The 22,489-nt window shown below is 47.8% G+C and overlaps 1 protein-coding gene across 4 annotated transcripts in view; it reads left to right on the top strand.

Annotated features, from left to right (window-relative positions):
* The window catches only part of TMOD1 (tropomodulin 1), an 87,344-nt gene that overhangs the window by 39,607 nt on the left and 25,248 nt on the right, over window positions 1–22,489 (top strand). For 3 of the 4 annotated variants that reach the window (XM_067743874.1, XM_067743875.1, XM_067743872.1), the window contains exons 3-7: window positions 525–681; window positions 7,829–7,948; window positions 15,803–15,892; window positions 16,810–16,940; window positions 18,652–18,759. In XM_067743874.1, coding sequence (XP_067599975.1) covers window positions 525–681; window positions 7,829–7,948; window positions 15,803–15,892; window positions 16,810–16,940; window positions 18,652–18,759 — 606 coding nt within the window. The remainder of the gene's footprint in view (window positions 1–524; window positions 682–7,828; window positions 7,949–15,802; window positions 15,893–16,809; window positions 16,941–18,651; window positions 18,760–22,489) is intronic. The other variant, XM_067743876.1, reaches the window with a different exon arrangement.

Raw genomic sequence — 22,489 nt, 5'->3', positions numbered from 1 at the left:
TGAGAGCATGCCTGGCCCTTCCTGCAGTCCTGCCCAGCTTTCTCTGCTTGTTTTTTGGGTCTGCCTCTTCCTGCCTGATTCTGCATCCAGGGCCCTAACTCAAACCCCCTGGGCTGCTTCTCTCCCCAACCACTTTCTGCACAACGGCTGTAAATATCCTCACGCAGCCAAACGCCAACTTAATCCTATTTCTCCCTCAGTAGATGCTCTTGGAGCCCTCCGCTGTGCTCAGCCCCTGGTCAGCTGACCCCTCACCCCCTTGCCTTTAAAACAATGTTAGAGGCTGGGAAACAGGTATGGTTAAGAGACCCGAGTCCTAGCCTAGCTCTGCCCCTGTCTGCCAGTGACCTTGGGCAAGCCTCTGCCCCTCCCATGTTGTTAGTTTCCTTACATGTAAATGAGCGACTTAGATTGAGCTCCCCGTTTTTCAGTGATGAGTTTCTGGAGGAATGCAAGTCTTCAGCAGCTGACTGCTCTCTCTCTTTCTCTCTCTCTGTGCACCTGCCCCGCAACTGCCACTGTAGAATGCACTGCTGCCTGCGGGCCTGAGGCAGAAGGATCAGACCACCAAGGCGCCCACGGGCCCCTTTAAAAGGGAGGAGCTCTTGGATCACTTGGAAAAGCAAGCAAAGGAGTTTAAGGACCGAGAAGATCTGGTCCCCTACACAGGGGAGAAGCGAGGTACTGAACAATGTTGCACTTTTGAGTACGTCATTCCCCATGATCATTGAGTGGCAGCTGTATGCCAGGCCCTGTGTTGGGCCAGATGTGACTGGACCTCCTTGCCCTCATCCCTGCCTGGCCCAAAGTCACAAACCCAACTCCAAAAGCATCAGCGCATGGAGTAGATTTAGTGAAGTTTTGGGGTAAACCAGACCCGTAACACTCCCGTAAGTCCCCTTTAACTAGGGTGTCCTGATTATTTTTCATACAAACCTGATACTGTCAAAAGGGAAAGAAGGAACTATTAAAATGGTATCAGGACATGAAGCCCAAACAAGGCCTGTCCCCTCCAAACCAGGAACAAGAGATATCCTGTCTCTACCCTAATTATCCCTTCTTTTTCCCCAAAGTTCCTCTCTCTGGCAGCTGCAGCTTCCTTTCCTTCATCTGCCCCTCTAAGACTCCCTGCCCCAGACTAAGGCAAGCCATCTAGAAGGCTCCGGTGAGCAGAGAGGCACTCCGACTATCCAACTCTTCCAGAACTTCCCCTTCACTCCAAATCATCCTTCTGTCCTCTGGTACCGTGCTCACCCTTGCTCACTGCCCTGCTGCCCCACAGGCCTCTTTCTCTTCCCCAAACACTCCAAGCTCTTTCCTACCTCAGGACCTTTGCACGTATGCCCTCTGCATGGAATGCTGGTCCTCTGTCTGCCTCCAAGCTGGCTTCAGGGCTGGCTTCTCTCCTCTGTAAGAGGCGTAATGGTTAGAAGCATAGCCTGGAGTTGGGTCTACTTTGGCTACAGTCTTGGCATTACCCCTTACTAGGCTGTGTGAACTCAAGTACATTTGTTTGTTTGGCCATGCCACATGGCTTACAGGATCTTAGTCCCCGACCAGGGATCTAACCTGTGCCCCCTGCAGTGGAAGTGCAGAGTCTTAACCACTGGACTGCAAGGGAATTCCCTCGAGTACATTTTTAAACCTGCTGTGCCTCCACTTCCTCGTCTGTAAAATGGGGTTGATGAATATTACCAGCCTTCTGAGGGAGTTACGAAGATTGAGTTAAGATCTATATAAAGCACTTAAAACAGCACCCGGTGCATCCTGAATGCTATGTCAATATTAGCTATTATTACCCTTTCGGTCTCAACTGTACTGTCTCCTCTTTCAGGAAAGCCTTTCCGGTCTACACTGTTTAGGACATTCCATCCCTTCAACTCCCCCTTGGTTATTCTCCATCTCGGGAGCCTGTGTGTGTTCTTCAGAGCAATTCTTATTTTATCATTATGTGTTTATTTACACTGGCCTGTAAGCTCCATGAGGCAGGGACTCAGCTGCTTTTGCTTACACAGTTCCCCCAGCACCCAGCACAGGGCCTAGTGTACAGTAGGGCTCAGGAGAGAGGTGTTGAATGAATGAATGAGTTCAAATTAAATATATGCATAATGGATCTTATAGGCTTTTTCCTTCAAATATAAACTCCATGGGTACAAGTACCACATCTATCTAGTTCATCGTTATATCCCTATACCTCAAAAACCCTAGCATGCAGTAGGCACCTAGTAAAGTATTTGTTGACTGAAAGCATTAATTCTAATTAATTAATGGGGTAATTAATTGTCTGTGCTCCACCTCTTCCATTCTCCTCACCCCCGAGAATGTCGACATGATGAGCCAAGGTCTGCGGCATTGATTGCTGTGTCCCTGTTGTAGTAGCACAATGCTGCACAGAGCAGCTGCCTGACAAATAACAAAATGGAAGAGCAAGCAGGTGTGGGCCTTTCAGGGAGGGCTTCTAGCCATCCCAGCGCCTGCAATTGAAGCTCAGTCCAGATTTTACTGAAAACTTGGAAGGTCAGGGAAGCCCAGGAGACATCTGGATTACAGAGCTTTGGAAGAATTGTGTGGTCTGAGGCACCCTGGCGCTGGCGGCAGGGGAAGGGGCCCTTGACCCTAAGGGCTGGGGGTGCCTGGCTGAGAGCGTAGGCACAAGATGGTTTTAAGCAAGGTACTTGTACCATGAGGAGTGATTTCTGTGCAGCAGGTGAAGATAATAAAATCTCTGGATTTCATGGGGCCTTAAAACTCCCACTATCCCCACTACACATGTGAAAAATGGGGAAACCAAGGCTGTGAGAGAGTCAGCAGCAGACCTGAGTGGACAGTTGGTGAGTCATTACTGACATCTGCTCCCTTGTGTGCCCATCCCCCTCCCAGGGGAGGAGCTGGAGATGAGATGGGGGATGGGGAAGGGAATCTGGGTGATATATAAACCAGTCCTGCTTCCCCTTCGCAGAGCGCTGACCTGGCCCCAAGCCGGGAACAGCTCTCCAGACTCCCAAAGCCTGAGTGCCCTCATGAAAAACCAGGCTGACCCAAGGAGGGTAGCTAGAATTTATTCTATTTTCATATTATGACAAGCCTAAAAGGTTTATCATCATCATCACCACCACCAGCATCATCATCATAAAATATTTACATGATGATTGTTGGAGTCCATGTATATTGAATAAGTACAGTCTCAACAGAGAGTTGGGGAAGGAGACCTTCCAGCTCTAACAGGCAGACGCAGGGCCGTTCAGTCCAGCTCTACTGAGCACTTGCCCCACGCAGGGCCTAGAGCAAGCCTAGGCTGAGGGGAAATAGCATTTCAGGCACTACAAAACCCAGCAGGTTGTGGTAAGACCCATAAACTGGTACAAAGTCCTGAGGAATTTGGATTTTCCCTCACTCTCACTCAAGTGGGGGAATCAGAATAAAGTTCCATGCAGGGTATTTTCATTATACAGATTTGGCTGCATGTGCTGAAGAAACAAAATAAGAGAGACTTAAAATGGAAGTTTAGTTTTCTTTCACTTAGTAGAGCTGCAGGGTTAGGCATTCCAGGGCTTGTAAGACATCTTCCTTGGCATTAGGAATCAAGACCCTTTCCAGTTTTTCATTCTGCCATCCTTGTAATATATTCTTGTCCTCATGGTCCATCTAGCTGCTGAGGCTCCAGTCATCACACCCACATCCCAACTAGTAAGATGAAGGAAGGGAAAACGTCTGAGTCCCTCTTACAGTGTCTTAGAGTCACCACCCTCATGGAGGCACCTGCTGCAGGGGCATAATAAACCATAGGTCTTAAATATTTACTGAATGTTCATCCTAGTCACTGCATCAGTCATTTTCAGAGTTCATTTTCCTTTTAGCCATTTTGATTTGCTGTTTTCCAGATGCACCTCTGGTGAAGGTTATGATACATTTTCTCCCAGATCATTTTGCTGACTGTTCTGCTTGTATAGTAATTGATCTTTGCTGTAAACTATTTATTTATTTATTTTATAAATTTATTTGTTTATTTTTTTGGCTGCGTTGGGTCTTCATTGCTTCACGCGGGCTTTCTCTAGTTGTGGCGAGCAGGGGCTGCTCTTCGTTGTGGTGCACGGGCTTCTCCTTGCGGTGGCTTCTCTTGTTGTGGAGCACGGGCTCTAGGCATGCAGCCTTCAGTAGTTGTGGCACACAGGCTCAGTCGTGTGGCTTGCAGGCTCTAGAGCACAGGCTCAGTAGTTGTGGTGCACAGGCTTAGTTGCTCTGTGGCATGTGGGATCTTCCTGGACCGGGGCCTGAACCCGTGTCCCCTGCACTGGCAGGCGGATTCTTAACCACTGCACCACCAGGGAAGCCCCTGTAAACAATCTAAATAACTAAACAAAGTAATACTCTCTGCAGAGAGGTAGACACTGATCCCATTTTAGTGAATATCCTTCTGAACATTGCTCTTCCCACCCCTCCCCACCTCTGGTCCAAGTCACTGTCATCTCTCATGTGGACTTTTGAAGGAGCCTCCTAACCATCTCCTGGCTTCCATCCTGGCCCCAATGCAGGCTATTCTCAATCAGTAGCCAAAATGAGCAGGTTTTTAAAAATTGAAGTAAAATTCACATAACATAACATTAAGTATTGTCAAGTGAACAATTCAGTGGCATTTAGTACACACACAGTGTTGTGCAACTACCATCTCTATCTAGATCCAAAACATTTTCATCACTGCAAAATAAAACCCTGTACCCAATAAGCAGTTACTCCCCACGCCCCTCGCTCCCAACCCCTGGCAACCACCAGTCTGTTTCTATGGATTTACCTATTCCGGATATGTCCTATAAATTAAATCATATAATATGTGACTTTGCGTGTCTGGCTTCTTTCACTTAGAATATTATTTTCGAGACTCATTCATTCCCTTTCATTACTGAATAATATTCCACAATTTGTCTATTGACAAACATTTTGGTTGTTTCCACTTTTTGGCTGTTGTGGTTAGTGGTGCTGTGAATATTCCTATACAAGTATTTGTCTGGGTAACTTTTACGTATATACCTAGGAGTGGAATTGCTGGATCATATGGTAATTCTGTGTTTAATTTTTTGAAGAACTGCCGAACAGTTTTCCCAAGCAACTGCACCCTTTTACGTTCCCATCAGCAATATATGAGGGTTCCAATTTCTCCACATCCTTGCCAACATTTGTTATTTTCCATTTTGGTTTTTGGTTTATGTTATAGCCATTATCATGGTCGTGAAGTGGTATCTCATTGTGGTTTTGATTTGCATTTGTCTAATGACCAATGACGTTGAGCATCTTGTCATCTGTATGCTTGGCCATCTGTATGGTTGACTCTCCATATCTGCAGGTTCCATATCCGCGGATTCACTCAACTGGGGATCAAAAATATTCAGAAAAATTCCACACAGTTTAAAAAGGCAAAACTTGAATTTGCCGCGCACTGGCAACTATTTACATAGAATTCACATCATATTAGGTATTATACGTAACCGAGAGATGATCTAAAGTATACAGGAGGATGTGTGTAGGTTATATGCAAATACTATACCATTTTATATAAGGGACTTGAGCATCCAGTCCCCCTCAGATACCTAGAGGCAATTGTATATCCTCTTTGGAGAAATGTCTTTAAGTCCTTTGCCCATTTTTAAATTGGGTTGTTTTTCTTTTTGTTGTTGAGTTGTAAAAGTTCTTTATATATTCTGAATACTAGACCCTATCAGGTATATGATTTGTAGATATTTTCTCCTCTTCTGTATGTTATCTTTCCACTTTCTTGATAATGTCCTTTGATACACAAAAGTTTTATTTTGGTTAAGTTCAATTGATCTGTTTTTCTTTAGTTGCTTATTCTTTTGTTGTCATATCTAGGAGTACTTTGCCAAATCTAAGGTCATAAAGATTTACACTTATGTTTTCTTCTAAGAATTTTATAATTTTAGGTATTATATTTAAATCATTGGTCCATTTCCCGTTGGTTTTTGTGTATGGTATGAGATAGGGGTCCAGCTTTATCTTTCTGCATGTGGATATCCAGTTGTCCCACACCACTTCTTGAAGAAACTATTCTTTCCCCATTCAATGGATTTGGCACCCTTGTCAAAAATCAATTTGCCATAGATGTATAGGTTTATTTCTGGACTCTCAATTCTATTGCATTTTTTTATATGTCTATCCTTATGTCAGTGTCACACTGTTTAACTTTGTAGTAAGTTTTGAAATCAGGAAGTCTGAGTCCTCCAACTTTGTTCTTTATCAAGATTGTTTTGGTTATTTGGAGCCCCTTACAATTCCATATGAATTTGAGGACTGGCTTTTCCATTTCCAAAAAAAAGGAGGAGGACCACTGGAATTTTGATAAGGATGGCGTTGAATCTGTAGATTGCTTTGGGCAATATTGCCATTTTAATATTGTCTTCCAATCCATGAACTTGGGATATCTTTCTGTTTATTTAGGTCTTCTTTCATTTCTTTCAACAATGTTTTGTAGTGTTCCATGCACAAGTCTTTCACCTCCTTGGTTAAATTTATTCCTACATATTTTATTCTTTTGGATTGTATTGTAGATGAAATTATTTTCCTAATTTCCCTCTCAGATTGTTACTCGCTGGTGTACCCCACTTATCTGTATATGTTAACCTTGTGCCCTGTATTTGTGTGTGTGTGGAACATTTTCTGCATATGACATCATGCCATCTGCGAACAGAGATCATTTTACTTCTTCCTTTCCAGTCTGGATGCCATGCATTTCTTTTTCTTGTCCATTTGCTCTGACTAGAACTTTCAATACACAATTGGGTAGGAGCAATGAAAGCAGGCATCCTTGTCTTGTCGCTGGTCTGAGGAGCTCATTTCCTCACTCTGTCAGGGCCCAGCTCACAGGTCATCTTCCCTGACCACGCTACCCAAGAGAGCAGAGCCCACCTCACCCACACCCCAGCCTGGAACTTCCTAGTCTTTTGCTTGGCTTTATTTTCCTTTGTGATTCTTAGTACTCTCTGGTATCTTTACATGTTTGTTTATTATCTGTCTTCTTTCACTAAACTGTACACTGTTCACTGCTGTCCCCCTAGCGCCAAGAAAGGTGCTGGGCACATAGGAAGTATTCAGTAAATATGTGTTGCATGGATAAATATATATTGATATATGTGCAATTTTCATAAATGGAATTAAATAATTCATGCTATTTTGTAAACTTGCTTTTTCACACAAGATTTTGTCTTGGGCATTTTCCTTTCATAGTAAGTAGAGATCTCCACCATCCTTTATAATAATAACTGCTAGAACACCATCGTGTGGATGCCCCATAATTTCTTTAACAATCCCTCTTGGTGCACACTGCAGCGACCGACCGACCTCTTTGCTCTCTCGTTCAATTATGAGTCTGACACTGTAAAAATATAGTGTCCCAAGAGACATTATATTTTCTCCCTATGCCTCTTTTAATAATCTGAGTGTATTTTATTTAGTTGGTTTAGAAATGTTTCTGAATTTTCCTCTCACACCAGAACGCTTGTTTAGAGTATTCCAGACCCTGGCATTTTATTATATTTTTCTTTTGTATCTTTTCCTACTTACAGATTGTTAAAATTAATAACCAATGTTTTCAGTAGTGAGCAGTCTCCCTTGACCAAGTTATAAAGTTCTTTTCAAACATGCAGGGTGCTTTGTTGGAGATCTCTGACTCCCTTTCTTTGGAAAAGTTTGGCACCGGGTCCCCAGAGGGAGAAGTTTTAATGGAATCTCGGCATCGAGGGATCCACAGGGCTTTGGGACGGTCCACCCAGGGCCCCAGTGCAGCTGCACTCCCTGTAATGGGCGCCCCGTGTGTTTTCAGGAAAAGTCTGGGTCCCCAAGCAGAAGCCGATGGACCCCGTGCTGGAAAGTGTGACACTGGAGCCAGAGCTGGAGGAGGCCCTGGCAAATGCCTCGGATGCGGAACTCTGTGACATCGCAGGTAAGAGGCGTTCCTGATGCTTCCCCATGTCCTCCAAAAGCGTTTGACCCACGTCTGCAGGCGAGCCTTGGACGGTTTATTTCAACTTAAACACCCTCTCTGTTTCTAACAAGGACTAGAGCAGATAGAACTCTATTATTAAAAACCGAAATGAGTAAAATGGAGATAAAACCAAAACCCTTCCCACCACGGAGCCAGCTGTTGCTGCCATGAGACCCCATCCCAGAGGGTTGTGCAAGGCAGCCGGGGCCCTTCACCAGCCACGGCATCAAATCCTGCTCAGGCCGCCTGGGAAGAGAGGATAGAGGGGGGAAGACAGAGGGCTGCCGGCATCTCAGGTCCAGGAGGCTCACAGAGGGCTGGAGCAAGTCATCTGATTTTCCCATTTTGCACAGCTCGGAGAGCCGGGCTTGGAGGCGATCACCCCATATCTCATATTTGTACGACACCCTCCATCTTCATGTGTGTTTCCATGTGATCTTCACAAACAGCCCCTAAAACTCCAGAAGGTGGCCTGATATCCAGAGCTTTCTGCCACCTGCTCTTTTCCCCTTTTTACTGTCTGGTCCCCATCCCACTCACCCATGTCCCTTCCCCACGGGGGGTCAGGCTCTGGCCACAGTGTGCCCACCACCATGCTGTGCTCCCTGGCCCAGTGAGGTAGCTGGTCTTTTTCTTTTGCAGCCTTGGGGGCTACTAACCCTCACCCAGATGATGACAGGAGTGTGGATGGGGTAGGGAGAGACTCAAGGCAAGTGGGAAGGGGAGAGGAAAGACAGGGTCAACTGTGAGGTCAAGGGAGGAGCCCAGACCTGGCTCCAGAGACTAAGTGGACGTTGGTGCCATTAATGACGGTGCGTTAGTCTGCTCAGGCTGCCCTAACGAAATACCACAGGCTGGTGCCTTAAATAACAGAAATGTATTTTCTCAATAGTTCTGGAGGTTGGATGTCCAAGATCAAGGTGTCCATAGTCTTGGTTTCCTCTGAGCCCTCTCTCCTTGATTCCAGATGACCGTATCTCATGGTGTCCCTCTGTGCATGTGTCCCCTTGTGTCCCTTTGTGTGTCCTAATCTCCTTCTTGTAAGTACACCAGACAGATTGGATTAGGACCCACCCTAACAGGCTCACTGACACTTAATCACTTCTTTAAAGACCTTATCTCCAAATATAGTTACAGATTCTAAGGTACTAGAAATTACTTTATTCAACATATTGGAGGGACAAATCAGGACAAAATCAACAATTTTGGAGGGACACAGTTCAACCATAACAGTGGGGAGGAGAAGGTGTAGGGGAAATACGGAGTTCAGTTTGGGACCTTTAGAGTTCAGGGTGCCTGTGGGCCACCCAATCAAGGGCAGTTGTACATGAAAGGCTTTATTTTTAAAATTATTCATTTATTTATTTATTTTTCGCTGCATTGAGTCTTCGTTGCTGTGCGCGGGCTTTCTCTAGTTGCAGCAAGCGGGGGCTACTCTTCGTTGCGGTGCGTGGGCTTCTCACTGCGGTGGCTTCACTTGTTGCAGAGCACGGGCTCTAGGCACGCGGGCTTCAGTGGTTGTGGCTCGCGGGCTCTAGAGCGCAGGCTCAGTAGTTGTGGCGCACGGGCTTAGTTACTCCACAGCATGTGGGATCTTCCCGAACCAGGGATTGAACTCATGTCCCCTGCATTGGCAGGTGGATTCTTAACCACTGCGCCACCAGGGAAGTCCCTACACGAAAGTCTTGAGTTCTGCAAGGGGTCCATGCTGGAGATAGAGAGGTGGGTGTCATTAGCATTATCAAGTTCCAGGCAGAGGTCCTGGCCTGGCAGTAGTGGGGACCCGGGGCTCCGGAGGCAAGGGCCCTGGCCGAGGTAGAAGCCTTTGGGAGAGGAGTGGAAATGGGGTGAACGTAGCCACAGTGGAGGCCAGGTAGCCACACATGGGCTGGGAACCAACGGCCAAATCAAGATGGGCAGAGCCTAACGCAAGAGCTAGGGAGACAGAATGAGGGTTCAGGGCTGGCCGGGAGACTCAGGGGTGAAGCCAGAGGCCAGGTGAGCCCGCCAGTGCCAGGAAACTCAGCCGGCCGCAGTGTCTTCTGCTTCTCACGTCCTCCTGCTTCTCGTGGGTGTTGTGCACCAGTCCTGATGACATGCTTAGGAAAGAGGAAGAAGGGGCACCAAAGCCAGGTTGCGGGGCCTAAGGAGTGAAAAAGGAGAGCCAGTGTGTAGACCTTCGGTCCAGACAACCCTTTCCTAAGGAGGCAGAACATTTGGGAAAGGACAAAGGGCAGTGGCTTAAAGGGTGTCAGGGCTGAGAGAGAAAGGTGTTCATTTTCACTATGAAGTACACAGCAGTGAGGAGGTCACCTGGGTGGACATGGAGCACTTAGCTCAGGATGCTCAGCTGGTTTGCTCGTCAGGAACCACACAACGTGCATTAGGTCCACATTAGGCTCGGGTGTTTTGACGGAACTGTCTCCCTGATGCGGGGTCCCCTTGAGTTCCGGTTAATCTGTGCAGCTGGGCGGTGGGTGAGTGACATGGTTGTCCAGCATCTCCACACTGACTCACCCCAAGGGCTGTTTTTATCCTGGTCCTTCTCGATCACCCTCCATGACGTCACTCCCCTTGTTAGGCAGCCCAGAGGGATTATCAAATGACTCTGCTGTCAGTGCCAAAACAGGGCTGCAATGTTGTGCTGAATTTCTGGGTTGATATCTTGAAACTGTTCCTCTTTATTTGTATTGGCGTGACTAATTATTAGTATCTGTGCATGATACCATACGCTTCCGCTGTCCGGAAAGGGGAGGGGTGCTGCGAGGCGACACCAGTGTTCACTGGCTAACCTTGGACACGTGTCACTGTATGTCAGCCGTTTGCAAGGTGGCAGTGGAAGGAGGCACGGAACATTTGTTGACCACCTATGTCCCAGCTGCTGTGGGAGCTGTTTTCCATACCTTGCTGCATTTCTTGACCACAGCAATCCTATGAAGTGAGTTTTATTGATGTCCCCATTTTATAGAGAGGGGAAGTCGGCACAGTGAGGTTATCCTTGCCCACGGGGTTTGAACCCAGGCAGCTTGGTCCCACTCACAGCATCAGCACCCAGCACAACCTGGATAAAGCCCTCCAGGGTAGGGGAATGGAAACAGAGTGGTGAGAGGGGGTGCATGGCAGAGTCTCACAGAGTCGGCCTGGGGAGGATGGGGCCGAATTAGGAAAGTCTCTGGATGTCGTGCAAAAACATTGACACCCGTGCCTGGGGGAGTGTTGGAAGAGGCCGGATGAAAGCAGGGGCTTGGGCAGAGAGGCGGCGGTGTTCGGAGGACGAGGGGATGTAGGAGGCAGGCCCCAGGTAAGGCCAAGGGCTGAGGTGGACTGCGTCTGGAACGTGGCTCCGAGAGACCAGCTGTTCCTAGAGCTGGGTCAGAGGCCAAGAGGCTGAGATGACTAGACGACGGCAGGCTTTCTGGCCTGAGGCATCAGAAAACAGAGCTGGGTGCCTGCAAGGATGCAAGGAATCAGTCAGTTTGAGAGACGGAGGCGCTGGAGGCAGGACATCTTGTCGGAGTGCTGGGTGTGTTGGGGGGAGTAGCTGGAGCCCCGAGTGGATGACTCATTAGGGAAAGAAGAGGAGGGTGCGCTGGGCACAGGGTCTTCAGGTCATCTCTGCTCCCCACAACTCAACTCCCAGGCAGAGCATTTCCATTAACTAAGCCTCCGATTGCTCTGGACCAATCGTAAGAAAGCGGCCCGGTTCCTGCCCTCGAGGAGCTGAGGTTAAACAAACACTGAGGCCAACGTGGAAGGACAAGTGGGAGTGAGTGTCGGAGGGAGAAAGGGCCGAGTGAGGTGGTGGGGCTGCAAGATGAGAGTGGGGACTGAAGCTGAGACGAAAGGAGGAAGAGTAGAGGTGAACTAGGCGGGGAGATGCATCCCAGTGGAAGAGGGTTCAAGCCCTGGTCCGGGAAGATCCCATGTGCCGCGGAGCAACTAAGCCCGTGCGCCACAACTACTGAGCCCATGTGCCACAACTACTGAAGCCCGCGTGCCTAGAGCCCGTGCTCCACAAGAGAAGCCACTGCAATGAGAAACCCACGCACCACAACGAAGAGTAGCCCCCGCTCGCCACAACTAGAGAAAGCCCACGCACAGCAACGAAGACCCAATGCAGCCAAAAATAAATAAATAAAAATAAATAAATTTATTTTTTTAAAAAAGAATGAAGCAGCAAGCAATGTTGATGTGCTCTTTTTCTCTATCACTCACTCCTGGTGACATGGAGTGTGCAAAACCAAGCAAGGATAAAGTCATGATTTGGTGCTTAGGGCGGGAGAGGAAATACTGGCTTCAGAGCCACCAAGCATTCTGCTCAGCAGTGGAGATTTAGCTTGGCCTCTCCCCTTCCTCCTTCCCTCCCCTTTTCCCTCCCTCCTTCCCTCCTTCCTTCTTAGAACTCTAATCTCCTCTGAACTGCAAAGTCGTCTTATTTCTTCTTAGGGCCCCTATTGATATACATTACCTTCTAGAATATATTGTTATCTGTCCTTAGAATTCTGAAGTTGAGGACAAGTTTTAGAACTTTAGACCTGTTGGTGACCTAGTGTGTAGAGGTGTGGGTGGGGACACTAACTTAGAAGCCAGGAGGGTCCTCACCGAACGGTCTTTGACCAACCATTTCCCTCCTGAGCCTGCTGGAAAAGTGGGGACCGACAGTAACTACCCTGGATGCTTGCTGTAAAAATCAAACAGCGTAAGAAGATGAGAAATTGCCATGTGGCTATTAAGTCCCATGTGAAGGTAAGAGATCATCCTTCAAATATAGTCCATTTTACAGGTGAGAACACCGAGGACCCAAAGTAGGAGTGACCTGGACAGGGTTACCCAGCAAATTAGTACCAAGGCCCAGACTGGAGCCCAGGTCTCCTTCCTCTGTCCCCCAGCACTTCCTTGTAACCTTCCTGCCTCTGCCCTCTCTTTCTGGACCATTACAAGAAGCTATTGTCCAAGCACAAAATGCATTTTCCATTTTCCACCTCTCTATACACTCTAAGCAAAACCAGCCAGCCATATGAGGTTACATCTTTCCTACGATTCCAGCAACCTTTCCAAACTGTTTTTGCAAACCTCGAATCCCAGCAGCATCCCAGAACCACCACCAAAGCCGCTCTCTGTATGGGAGCTGGAAGAGAAGGTGACTCCAGGTGATCTGATTCACCTGCTGCTGACGCAGGCTTCAGCTCCCTCCGCCCACAGAAACGCAGCCTAAATTAAAGCCCAGAGAGCTCAAAACAGTGCAGATGCCTCTCTCCTTACCAGTTCTCTTTAGCGATGAGCAGGCAAGTCTAATTTTAGCAGAGAAGACTCTTAGAATGTGAGAAACAGAAGGTACTTTGAGATCATCTTGTCTTGTGGTTTGTAGCTCCCACTAAGCATCAAAAATCATCCAAGGAGATTAAAAATACATCTCCAGAGATTCGAATCAGTTTGTTCAGGAGGAGCACTGGTATTGTCGTAAAGCTCGCGGGTAATTTGTATATGCAGCCGTGATTGAGAACCAATGGTCTGGTCTCACCCCTCATTGTACAGAGGAGGCTGAAGCCCAGAGAAGGGAGGGGACTTACCCAAGGTCACACAGCATCAGGGGCAGAGTCAGGGCTGGAACTTGGTTCTCTTGAGTCTTCACTAAAGGCTCGCTGTTGTCTCTCTAACTAGAAATCGTGTCTAATGAAATGGCCAGGGGAATTTTTTTTAATGAGCAAATGTTTACCAAATACCATCTTCTGGAAGAGGTAGAAGAGAGATAATATTCTTCCCTGACCTCCGGAAGCCCACAGTCCAGTAGGGGAAGCATGCATGTACCCAGAGAGCTCTAACACTGTGTTGACTAAGTACTGTGATAAGGACACCAGGTGCTGTGAGAGAGCTACAGAGAGAGAAGGTGGAATCCAGGAGGTCTCCCTGGGGGAGGAAGCATTATTCCAAACTGAAAGGATGGGGAGGTAGAGTTGTTAGATCAAATATAGTATGCTCAGTTGGATCTGAATTTCAGATAAATGATGAATAAGTTTCTAATATAAGAAGGTCTCAAATACTGAATGGGATGTACTTACACTAGAACATTTTTCATTGTTTATCTGAAATTACAGTTTAACTGGGTATCCTGTATTTTTATTTGCTAAATCTCAAAACTCTCCCGGGGGGCATTTCAGCAGTGGGCAGTGCAGATGGACAGAGGATTGCCAGCAGACAGGCAGCATTGGCAGAAGCAGGAGCATCTACTGAGCAGTGACCATTTGTGTCGCCGGAGCAGAAAGGGCGTGGGCAAAGGCCAAGGCTATTGAAGCAGGGCCAGCCCCGGGGAGGGCCAGTGAAGCCAGACTCTGGAGTCACAAGGCACCGTCCTCATGGTCCTGCACGCCCATCCTTCCCCTCTAGTCAGTGCTCCACATTCAGCCTGATAACAGTCACAGAACTTGAGTCAGACCATCTCACTCCCTGCTCAGGCCATGCCTAGAAAAAGACATCTGAGCTCCTTACCTGGACCTAGAAGACCCTGTAGGATGTGGCCTTGCCTATTTGAATAAAATCTACTCCCAAGGGTTGTTGTGAAGATTAAGGGGGATGGCATTAGGCAGTGTTCTCAACCTCGGCTGCCCGGTGAAACCACCTGGGGAGCTTTAAAAAAGGCAGATGCCTGGCCCCAGCCCAGGGATTGTGGTTTAATTGGTCTGGGGGAGTCCTCGGCATCAGGAGTTTCAAAAGAGTCCCAGTGATTCCGATGCACAACCAGACTGAGTGTCACTGATGTACAGTGTACTCTCTAGCCCGACATAAGCATTTGGTGAGGACGTGTTGCCCTCTGCCACATGTCCAACTTCATCTCTATCCATCTTCAGCTTCCCCCTCCCTCCCTGGCCTTCCACTCCCCAAGCCTAGGGCTTCCCACCCACCATCCCTCTGCCCAGAATGTTCTACCTCCTTTCTCTTAACTTGGCCAACATCTATATTCATCTCTCTCATCCCAAGTTTCTCTGTTCTCTTCTCCCAGAACACACTGAACTTTTTCTTTACAACACTTAGCATACTCTGCACTTACGTTTTTAATTGTGTGGGTACCTGCTTAGTTTCTCATTCCCAGCAGACTGTAACCTACATGGCAGAGCCCCTGTCTTTCTTGTTCCTCACCGTCCCCACCCCCCTGGAGCTGGACACATGATGCTGGCACTCGGTAAATGTCGAACAAATGAATGGATCAAAGAATGACTGATCACGGGGGGATGTGGTTAGGTTTGCCTTTCCAGAGAGATCTTTCTGGCTGCTCTGTGCTGAATGCTGGTGGGGGAAGATAGGAAGAGACTGAGGCCAGAGTACCAGTGATTCCACAGCTGTGATAATACAGACGAGAACTGATAGGGCCTTAACCAGGACAGAGGTGATGGAGTGCGAGGTGGGACAGATGAGAGGCTCTGTATAGGAGGGTGAGGATTTAGGGGAAGGGCTGCCATGTGACTGAGGGTCTACCCCGAGGGACAGGCAGCATGACCAGATGGAACATGAGCCAAAGGAAGAGGCTGTTGTCGGGAAAGAGGAGTTCCGTTTTGGCCGAGTTGGGTTGGACGTGCCAGTGGGACATCAGAGGGACATCTAGGAATCTGAGGCCAGGGACACAGAAACCTAGGCTGGGGATGGAGATTCGAGAGTCATGTCAATAGAGGCAAGAGTAAAAACCAAATAAAATTTAAAAGTTTACCTGCAAGTGTTTCTTGCCATTTCTGTGAGCAAAACTTCCTGGGGCATGGAATGTCCGTGCCCAGAAGCCTCTCTGTCTGAGAGGCGCGTCATGGGCCCTTCGTGTCCCCGCAGCTATCCTGGGCATGCACACGCTCATGAGCAACCAGCAGTACTACCAGGCCTTGGGCAGCAGCTCCATCGTGAACAAGGAGGGACTCAACAGTGAGTACGGGCACCCCTCCCTGCCCCCAGCGAGGGCACCTTGGAAGTGAGGGGTCCTCCCACGTCTTGCTGCCTCTGCCCGCTCTCTGGCTCACTGCAGAAGATTTCGAATTCTATAAAGCCAAATCTATCCACTTTTTCCTTTTACTCTCCTGGGATTTTGTGACGTATTTACGAAGACCCTACCCATCCCAGTATTAACAAAACGTCCTCCTGTATTTTCTTCTGTAAGTCTTAGAGGTTTACTTCTTATATTCAACTTCTTAATCCTCCTAGAGTTCCTGTTTGTGTGTGGTGTGAGATGAGATTGAACTTTCATTTTTTTAAATCAATATCCTGCTGTCCCAACACCACTCTGTGTAAAGTTCATCCTTTCACCTCTGGTTTGGAACTCCACCTTGATCATAAATGTCCATGTGTCCACTTGGGTCTGTCTCCGGATGCCTCTCCTGCCCCACGAGTCTCCTTGTCCTTTCCTGTGCCAATATTGCATTGTCTGAATTGCTCCGCTGCATTGTTCCAAGCTGGCATTTTGGCCCCAAAGAGAAACGAGGGCACCCAACGCGCAATTATCCCTCCCTCTGGAAGGCCTACACATCTCCTTCCCATCCAGGCTTCATTTTACCCTCACAAGAGCCCACTGGGTAGAACGACTCGTTCACATTCTACAGATGAGGACACCAAGGTTCAGACGGTTTAGCGAATTCACCCAGTTGTTGCAGGACGGCAGAGGCAGAGTCCAAGTAGGGCCCAGACTCCTGGCCCCGCCCATTGCCCGCCCCCATCCCCCATAGCCCCTGAGATGCCCAGCCTTCCGTGTCCCTGAGCTCTGCTGCCGCTTCCTTCCGGTGTCCTTATGTCGAGGGAGAGTGACGCCCCGTCTCTGTGAGCCACCCGCCTGTTGTCGGTCACTCTAGGTGTGATCAAACCTACACAGTACAAGCCTGTGCCTGATGAAGAACCAAATGCAACAGACTTGGATGAAACGCTGGAGCGGATAAAGAGCAACGACCCCAAACTTGAAGAGGTCAACCTCAACAACATCCGGGTGAGGTTAACCCCTTTCACTCCACTTGCCCTGCTGGGGGGAGGCAGGGAAGCCATGTCTAGTGACACCCAGACCCAGATGGCCCGGTCCTGGCTGTGCGGAGACAGCAGGGTCCTGCTTGGACTCTGGGTGCTTCTGGATCAGGAATAGAGGGAGGATAGTGTAAACTAGCACAGCCCATGGTCCTGGTTTCTTCTGGGGACTGACATCAGACCCAGATGTTCACCACAGGCCAACCCAGCTTCGGCTCTGGAAACCCGCCACCCTATTCAAAACACTGAGAGCTTCTCTGAGATAAAATCGTGAGTCAGACACATACGGCCGCACGGGATCCCGAGGCTGGAAAAGCCCAGGGCCCACCAGGTTCATGGGGTAACCAAGCCCGGGGAGGGACCTAGCCCTGAACCAGTGTAGCTGCACATATTCAGCCTCATTCTGCAACCTTAGAAGGGAACTGTCAGCCCAAATGTCCAAAGACATATTCCAAGCCGTTGGCCCACACCTCTCCAGACCTTTCCTGTGTGACCACTAAGGGCAGAGTGGGGACGGATGGACAGGCAGTCCTACCCTGGACAGGCTGCAGGAGGAATTCAGAAGCAGGCCCAGCTGCCTGCCCACCTGCTCAGCCCAGGGACCAGAGGGATTAGTTCTCGGGGGGTGTGGATGTAAGATAAGAAGTGGGCCCCTCACTCCCCGGCTCCCCTTTCCTTTCTTCTCCACTTTCTTTAAGTGGCTGCCAGCCCCACGGCACGATCAGATCGGAAACCTGCCCCCGCAGTGTTCTCCTGCACCTGGCCTTCCCCTGCTCTGCTCCCACGGGGGCTAAAGTGACACTCTGAAATAAGAGATCCGTTCAAACACAGCCAGGCTCTCTCTCTCGGGCGCCTCCGCTGTCTGCCGTGTGCACAGTGGGAGACGCTGGCACAATTCAGAGCCGTGCACCCTGGCAGTGCGTACCAGGAGGCATGGGGGTGTGGAACCTGGCCACGGCCCTGTGTCTTCACCGTGAGGCCTCAGGCAAGGGCTCGGCCCTCTCCAGGCCTCAGTTTCCCCTCTGCACGTGAGGCAGTTGGACTAGGTCAGTGGTTTTCCCTTGAGGAGATTAAAAAATAAATACATGCCAATGCCCGGTCCCTCTCCCCCCAGAGAGTCTGATCTTATTGGTCCGGGGCAGGCCTGTGCATCAGCACTTTGTGAAAGTTCCCCAGGCACCTCTGATGTGTGGCAGGGCTGAGATCCCCTGGGACAAATGTCTCTTAAAGATCATCTAGGGCCATGCCACACCTTAGTTTTCCAGAAACAAACCCAGAGAGGAGCAGAGACTTCCCCAGCGTCACACAGTGAGTCAGAAACATTGCCAGTGCTGGGGCGGAGGCCTCTCCCACACCCCCAGACCTGAGCTCTCACCACAGCACTCTTCTGCATCCTTTGCTTGATGTATTCCTCCTCCTCCGGTCTCCACATGTACAAAGAGAAAATTACAGATCCTATTTGAAATTTTCAGGGAGGATTTTCTCAATCTGTTCACCCAAAAGTTCTCCTCCAATCTCAGCCATTTGGGGCAAAGCAGGAACCCTTTGCCCATTCAGCTTTTTGGTCAGAGACTTGCAGGGAATCAGGTTGCACGTGTGAGAGAGCTGCTGCCCCCATCTCTCTGCCCTACCCGCCCCTGACAGGGGCTGCTGGTCACTGCTTGCCCTTCTCTCTGCAGAATATCCCCATACCCACTCTCAAGGCGTATGCAGAAGCCCTGAAAGAGAACTCGTATGTGAAGAAGTTCAGCATCGTGGGGACACGGAGCAATGACCCCGTGGCATTTGTATGTACCTTTCTGATCTGCTGCATTGAGAGTGGGAGGCATAGAAACAGGAAGGTTGATGTCTGTAGCCTCAGGACTGGCCATGTGCCACTGATGAAGAACCCTGTGTGGTGTGGTGTGGTGTGATGTGGTGAAAGGCACTGGGCTAGGAGCCAGGAGAGGACATGGACAGAACAGCCATTACACAGGCACCATCTGTACATTATCCTCTATGGTGCTTAATCTCCATAACCACCCCTGATCCCAGAGGTGCAGGGCTCCCCACTTTACAGATGAAGAACCTGAGGTAAAGGGAGCTCAGGCAACTTGCTTTGTCCAAAGTTGCACAGCAAGTGAGAGGTGGAGCTGAGATTTAAAAACGAGTCAAATGTTCCCTAAAGCCAACTCTCTCACCACTCAGCATGTCATGAGTAGACAAGGGTCCACCCCTCCCTGGTCCTCAGTTTCTCCATATCTAAAAATTATTGTCTTCATCAATGGTTCCCAACGACCAATTTTATTTGTTTTTTACCTATGTCTTAAAGATATTGCTGATTAGATTAAATTGTACTTATTATAAAGTAGCCATCAATTCGTTTTTAGAAAAAAGAAAAACATTCAACACATATTTATGGAGTCTGTCTGTGCCCAGCAGTGAATTAGGCTCTGAGAATACAACTGTGACCAAGACAGGCATAGCTCCCACTTTCATGAACATAATGGCCCATCCAGCCATGCAGACAGCTAAAGGATAACAGTACAGCGTGACTACTACAATACTAATAGCAGGTAAAAAGGTACAGGGATTAGCTTACCAGGCATGGTAATTAACCATTTAGTAGCAATCACTTTGTTGATATCCACGAAATAACTTGCTGGGATTTCGATTGAGATTGCATTGAATCTATATCAAAATGGGAAGAACTGATATCTTGACAATACTGAGTTTTCTTGTACATGAACATGGAATATACCTCCATTTATTTAGTTCTTTTTTAATTTCATACATCAGAGTTTTTTAGTTGTGCTCATATAGATCTTGTACATATTTTGTTAGCTTTATACCTAAGTATTTCATTGTTTGGGGTGCTAATATAAATGGTATTATGTTTTGTTTTTTTAATTATTATTTATGGTCGGCTGCATTGGGTCTTCGTTGCTGCGTGAGGGCTTTCTCTAGTTGCAGTGAGCGGGGGCTGCTTTTCGTATGGTGCATGGGCTTCTCATTGCGGTGGCTTCTCTTGTTGCCGAGCACGGGCTCTAGGCGCACGGGCTTCAGTAGCTGTGGCACGTGGGCTCAGTAGGTGTGGCGCACGGGCTTAGTTGCTCCATGGCATGTGGGATCTTCCAAGACCAGGGCTCAAACCTGTGTCCCCTGCAGTGGCAGGTGGATTCTTAACCACGGTGCCACCAGGGAAGTCCCTAACTGTAGATTTTTTTGTAGATATTCTTTATCAACTTACGGAAATTGCCCTCTATTCCTAGTTTACTGAGAGTTTTTATCATGCATGGATGTTGGATGTTGTCAAATGCTTTTTTTATCATCTATCGAAATGACTATTTTACTTTTTTAGCTTGTTGATGTGATGAATTATATGAATTGATTTTCCAGTGTTGAACCAGCCTTGTATACCTGGGATAAATCCCACTTGGTCATAGTTCAACATACTTCTGAATTTATCTTGAGATTTCTTCTTTGACCCATGTGTTGTTTAGAAGTGTGTTGTTTCATCTCCATGTATTTGGGAATTTTCTAGTTACCTTTCTGTTATTCACTTCTAGTTTGATTCCACTGTGGTCTGAGAGCAGACATTGTATGATTTCTATTCTTTTAAATTTGTTAGGATGTGTTTTACGGCCCAGAATGTGGTCTGCCTTGGTGAATGTTCCATGTGCACACAAGAAGAATGTGTTTTCTGCTCTTGTTGGATGGTAGTCTATAGATATCAATTATATCTAGTCGATTGACAGTGTCGTTGAGTTCAGTTATGTCTTTCCTGATCTTTGGCCTGCTGGATCTGTCCATATCCATAGAGGGGTATTGAAGTCTCCTACTATGATAGTGGATTCATCTATCTCTCTTTGCAATTCTATTAGTTTTTGCCTCATATAGTTTGATGCTCTGTCATAAGGCAGGCACTCATTAAGGTTGTTATGTCTTCTTGGATAATTGACCCCTTTATCATTATATACTACCCTTCTTTTTTTTTTAACATCTTTATTGGAGTATAATTGCTTTACAATGGTGTGTTAGTTTCTGCTTTATAACAAAGTGAATCAGTTATACATATACATATGTTCCCATATCTCTTCCCTCTTGCGTCTCCCTCCCTCCCACCCTCCCTATCCCACCCCTCCAGGCGGTTACAAAGCACAGAGCTGATCTCCCTGTGCTATGCGGCTGCTTCCCACTAGCTATCTACCTTACGTTTGGTAGTGTATATATGTCCATGCCTCTTTCTCACTTTGTCACAGCTTACCCTTCCCCCTCCCCATATCCTCAAGTCCATTCTCTAGTAGGTCTGTGTCTTTATTCCTGTCTTACCCCTAGGTTCTTCATGACATTTTTTTTTCTTAAATTCCATATATATGTGTTAGCATACGGTATTTGTCTTTCTCTTTCTGACTTACTTCACTCTGTATGACAGACTCTAGGTCTATCCACCTCATTACAAATAGCTCAATTTCATTTCTTTTTATGGCTGAGTAATATTCCATTGTATATATGTGCCACATCTTCTTTATCCATTCATCCGATGATGGACACTTAGGTTGTTTCCATCTCCAGGCTATTGTAAATAGAGCTGCAGTGAACATTTTGGTACATGACTCTTTTTGAATTATGGTTTTCTCAGGTTACTACCCTTCTTTATCCCTAATAACTTTCCTTGCTTTGAAGTCCATTCATAGCCATCAATTATTTTCTGATCTTTAAAATACATAGGACATTTCCTTTGATGTCTTTGAAGTGATGGAAGTGGCTCATAGTCTCTCACTGCTGCCAGTGGAGAACCTCTAGATAGATGTCCTCTGACCTCAGGACATCTTGGTAGATCCTGAGTTTGCCCACAGAGAAACAGCTGGCAAAGCCACATGCCCTGTCCACTGCTATGTCATGGATCAGAAACTACACCTGTGCATGCTGGCACTCAGCTCAGCTCCACGAATGTTTGTGGGGAATTGACCCCGTGCCAGGCGAACAGCTGATGTCAGCCCCTTCACACCAGGATACCCATTGCTGAATATGAAAATACTTCCGGAACAATTGGTAAATAGGCTTCCAGAGCTCTGCTAGTGCCCCCGCTGCCTGCCCCAGCTCTTCTCCTGCCCGTTCCTCCACTCTGCTCCAGCAAACAAAGAGTTGACACCTGGCATGACAGTGCCTCCAGGACCAGCTCAGCCACTAGTATGTCTACTTGGATTGGCCTGGTGCACTGACATACTGGTTGTTAAATTTTTTGATTATCAGGCCACGCCTTTCCTGGGGAGTAAGAAGGGTGCTGTGGAGCGGGCACAGACTCAGTCCCTCCCCTCAGGAGGGTCCAACCTACTCAGGGTCACAGAGGAAGCTGACATGTCATCCTGGGGTACACGGAAGCAGGGGGAGCTGAGAATTTTGTCTCAGAAGGCATCCTGGGAGCTGAGCCTCGCAAAGGTTTCAGCAAGCAGGGCCAGTGGGAAGGGCATTCCTGGATCAGATCATCATTTCAGACAACCAGGGCCCACTGATCATACATCCTGGCCATCAGCT

Source organism: Pseudorca crassidens, chromosome 7 (genome assembly GCF_039906515.1).
Source record: "Pseudorca crassidens isolate mPseCra1 chromosome 7, mPseCra1.hap1, whole genome shotgun sequence".
Classification (NCBI taxonomy): domain Eukaryota; kingdom Metazoa; phylum Chordata; class Mammalia; order Artiodactyla; family Delphinidae; genus Pseudorca; species Pseudorca crassidens.
The sequence above is the reverse complement of the archived record's forward strand: the minus strand, read 5'-3'. Positions and strand labels throughout refer to the sequence as shown.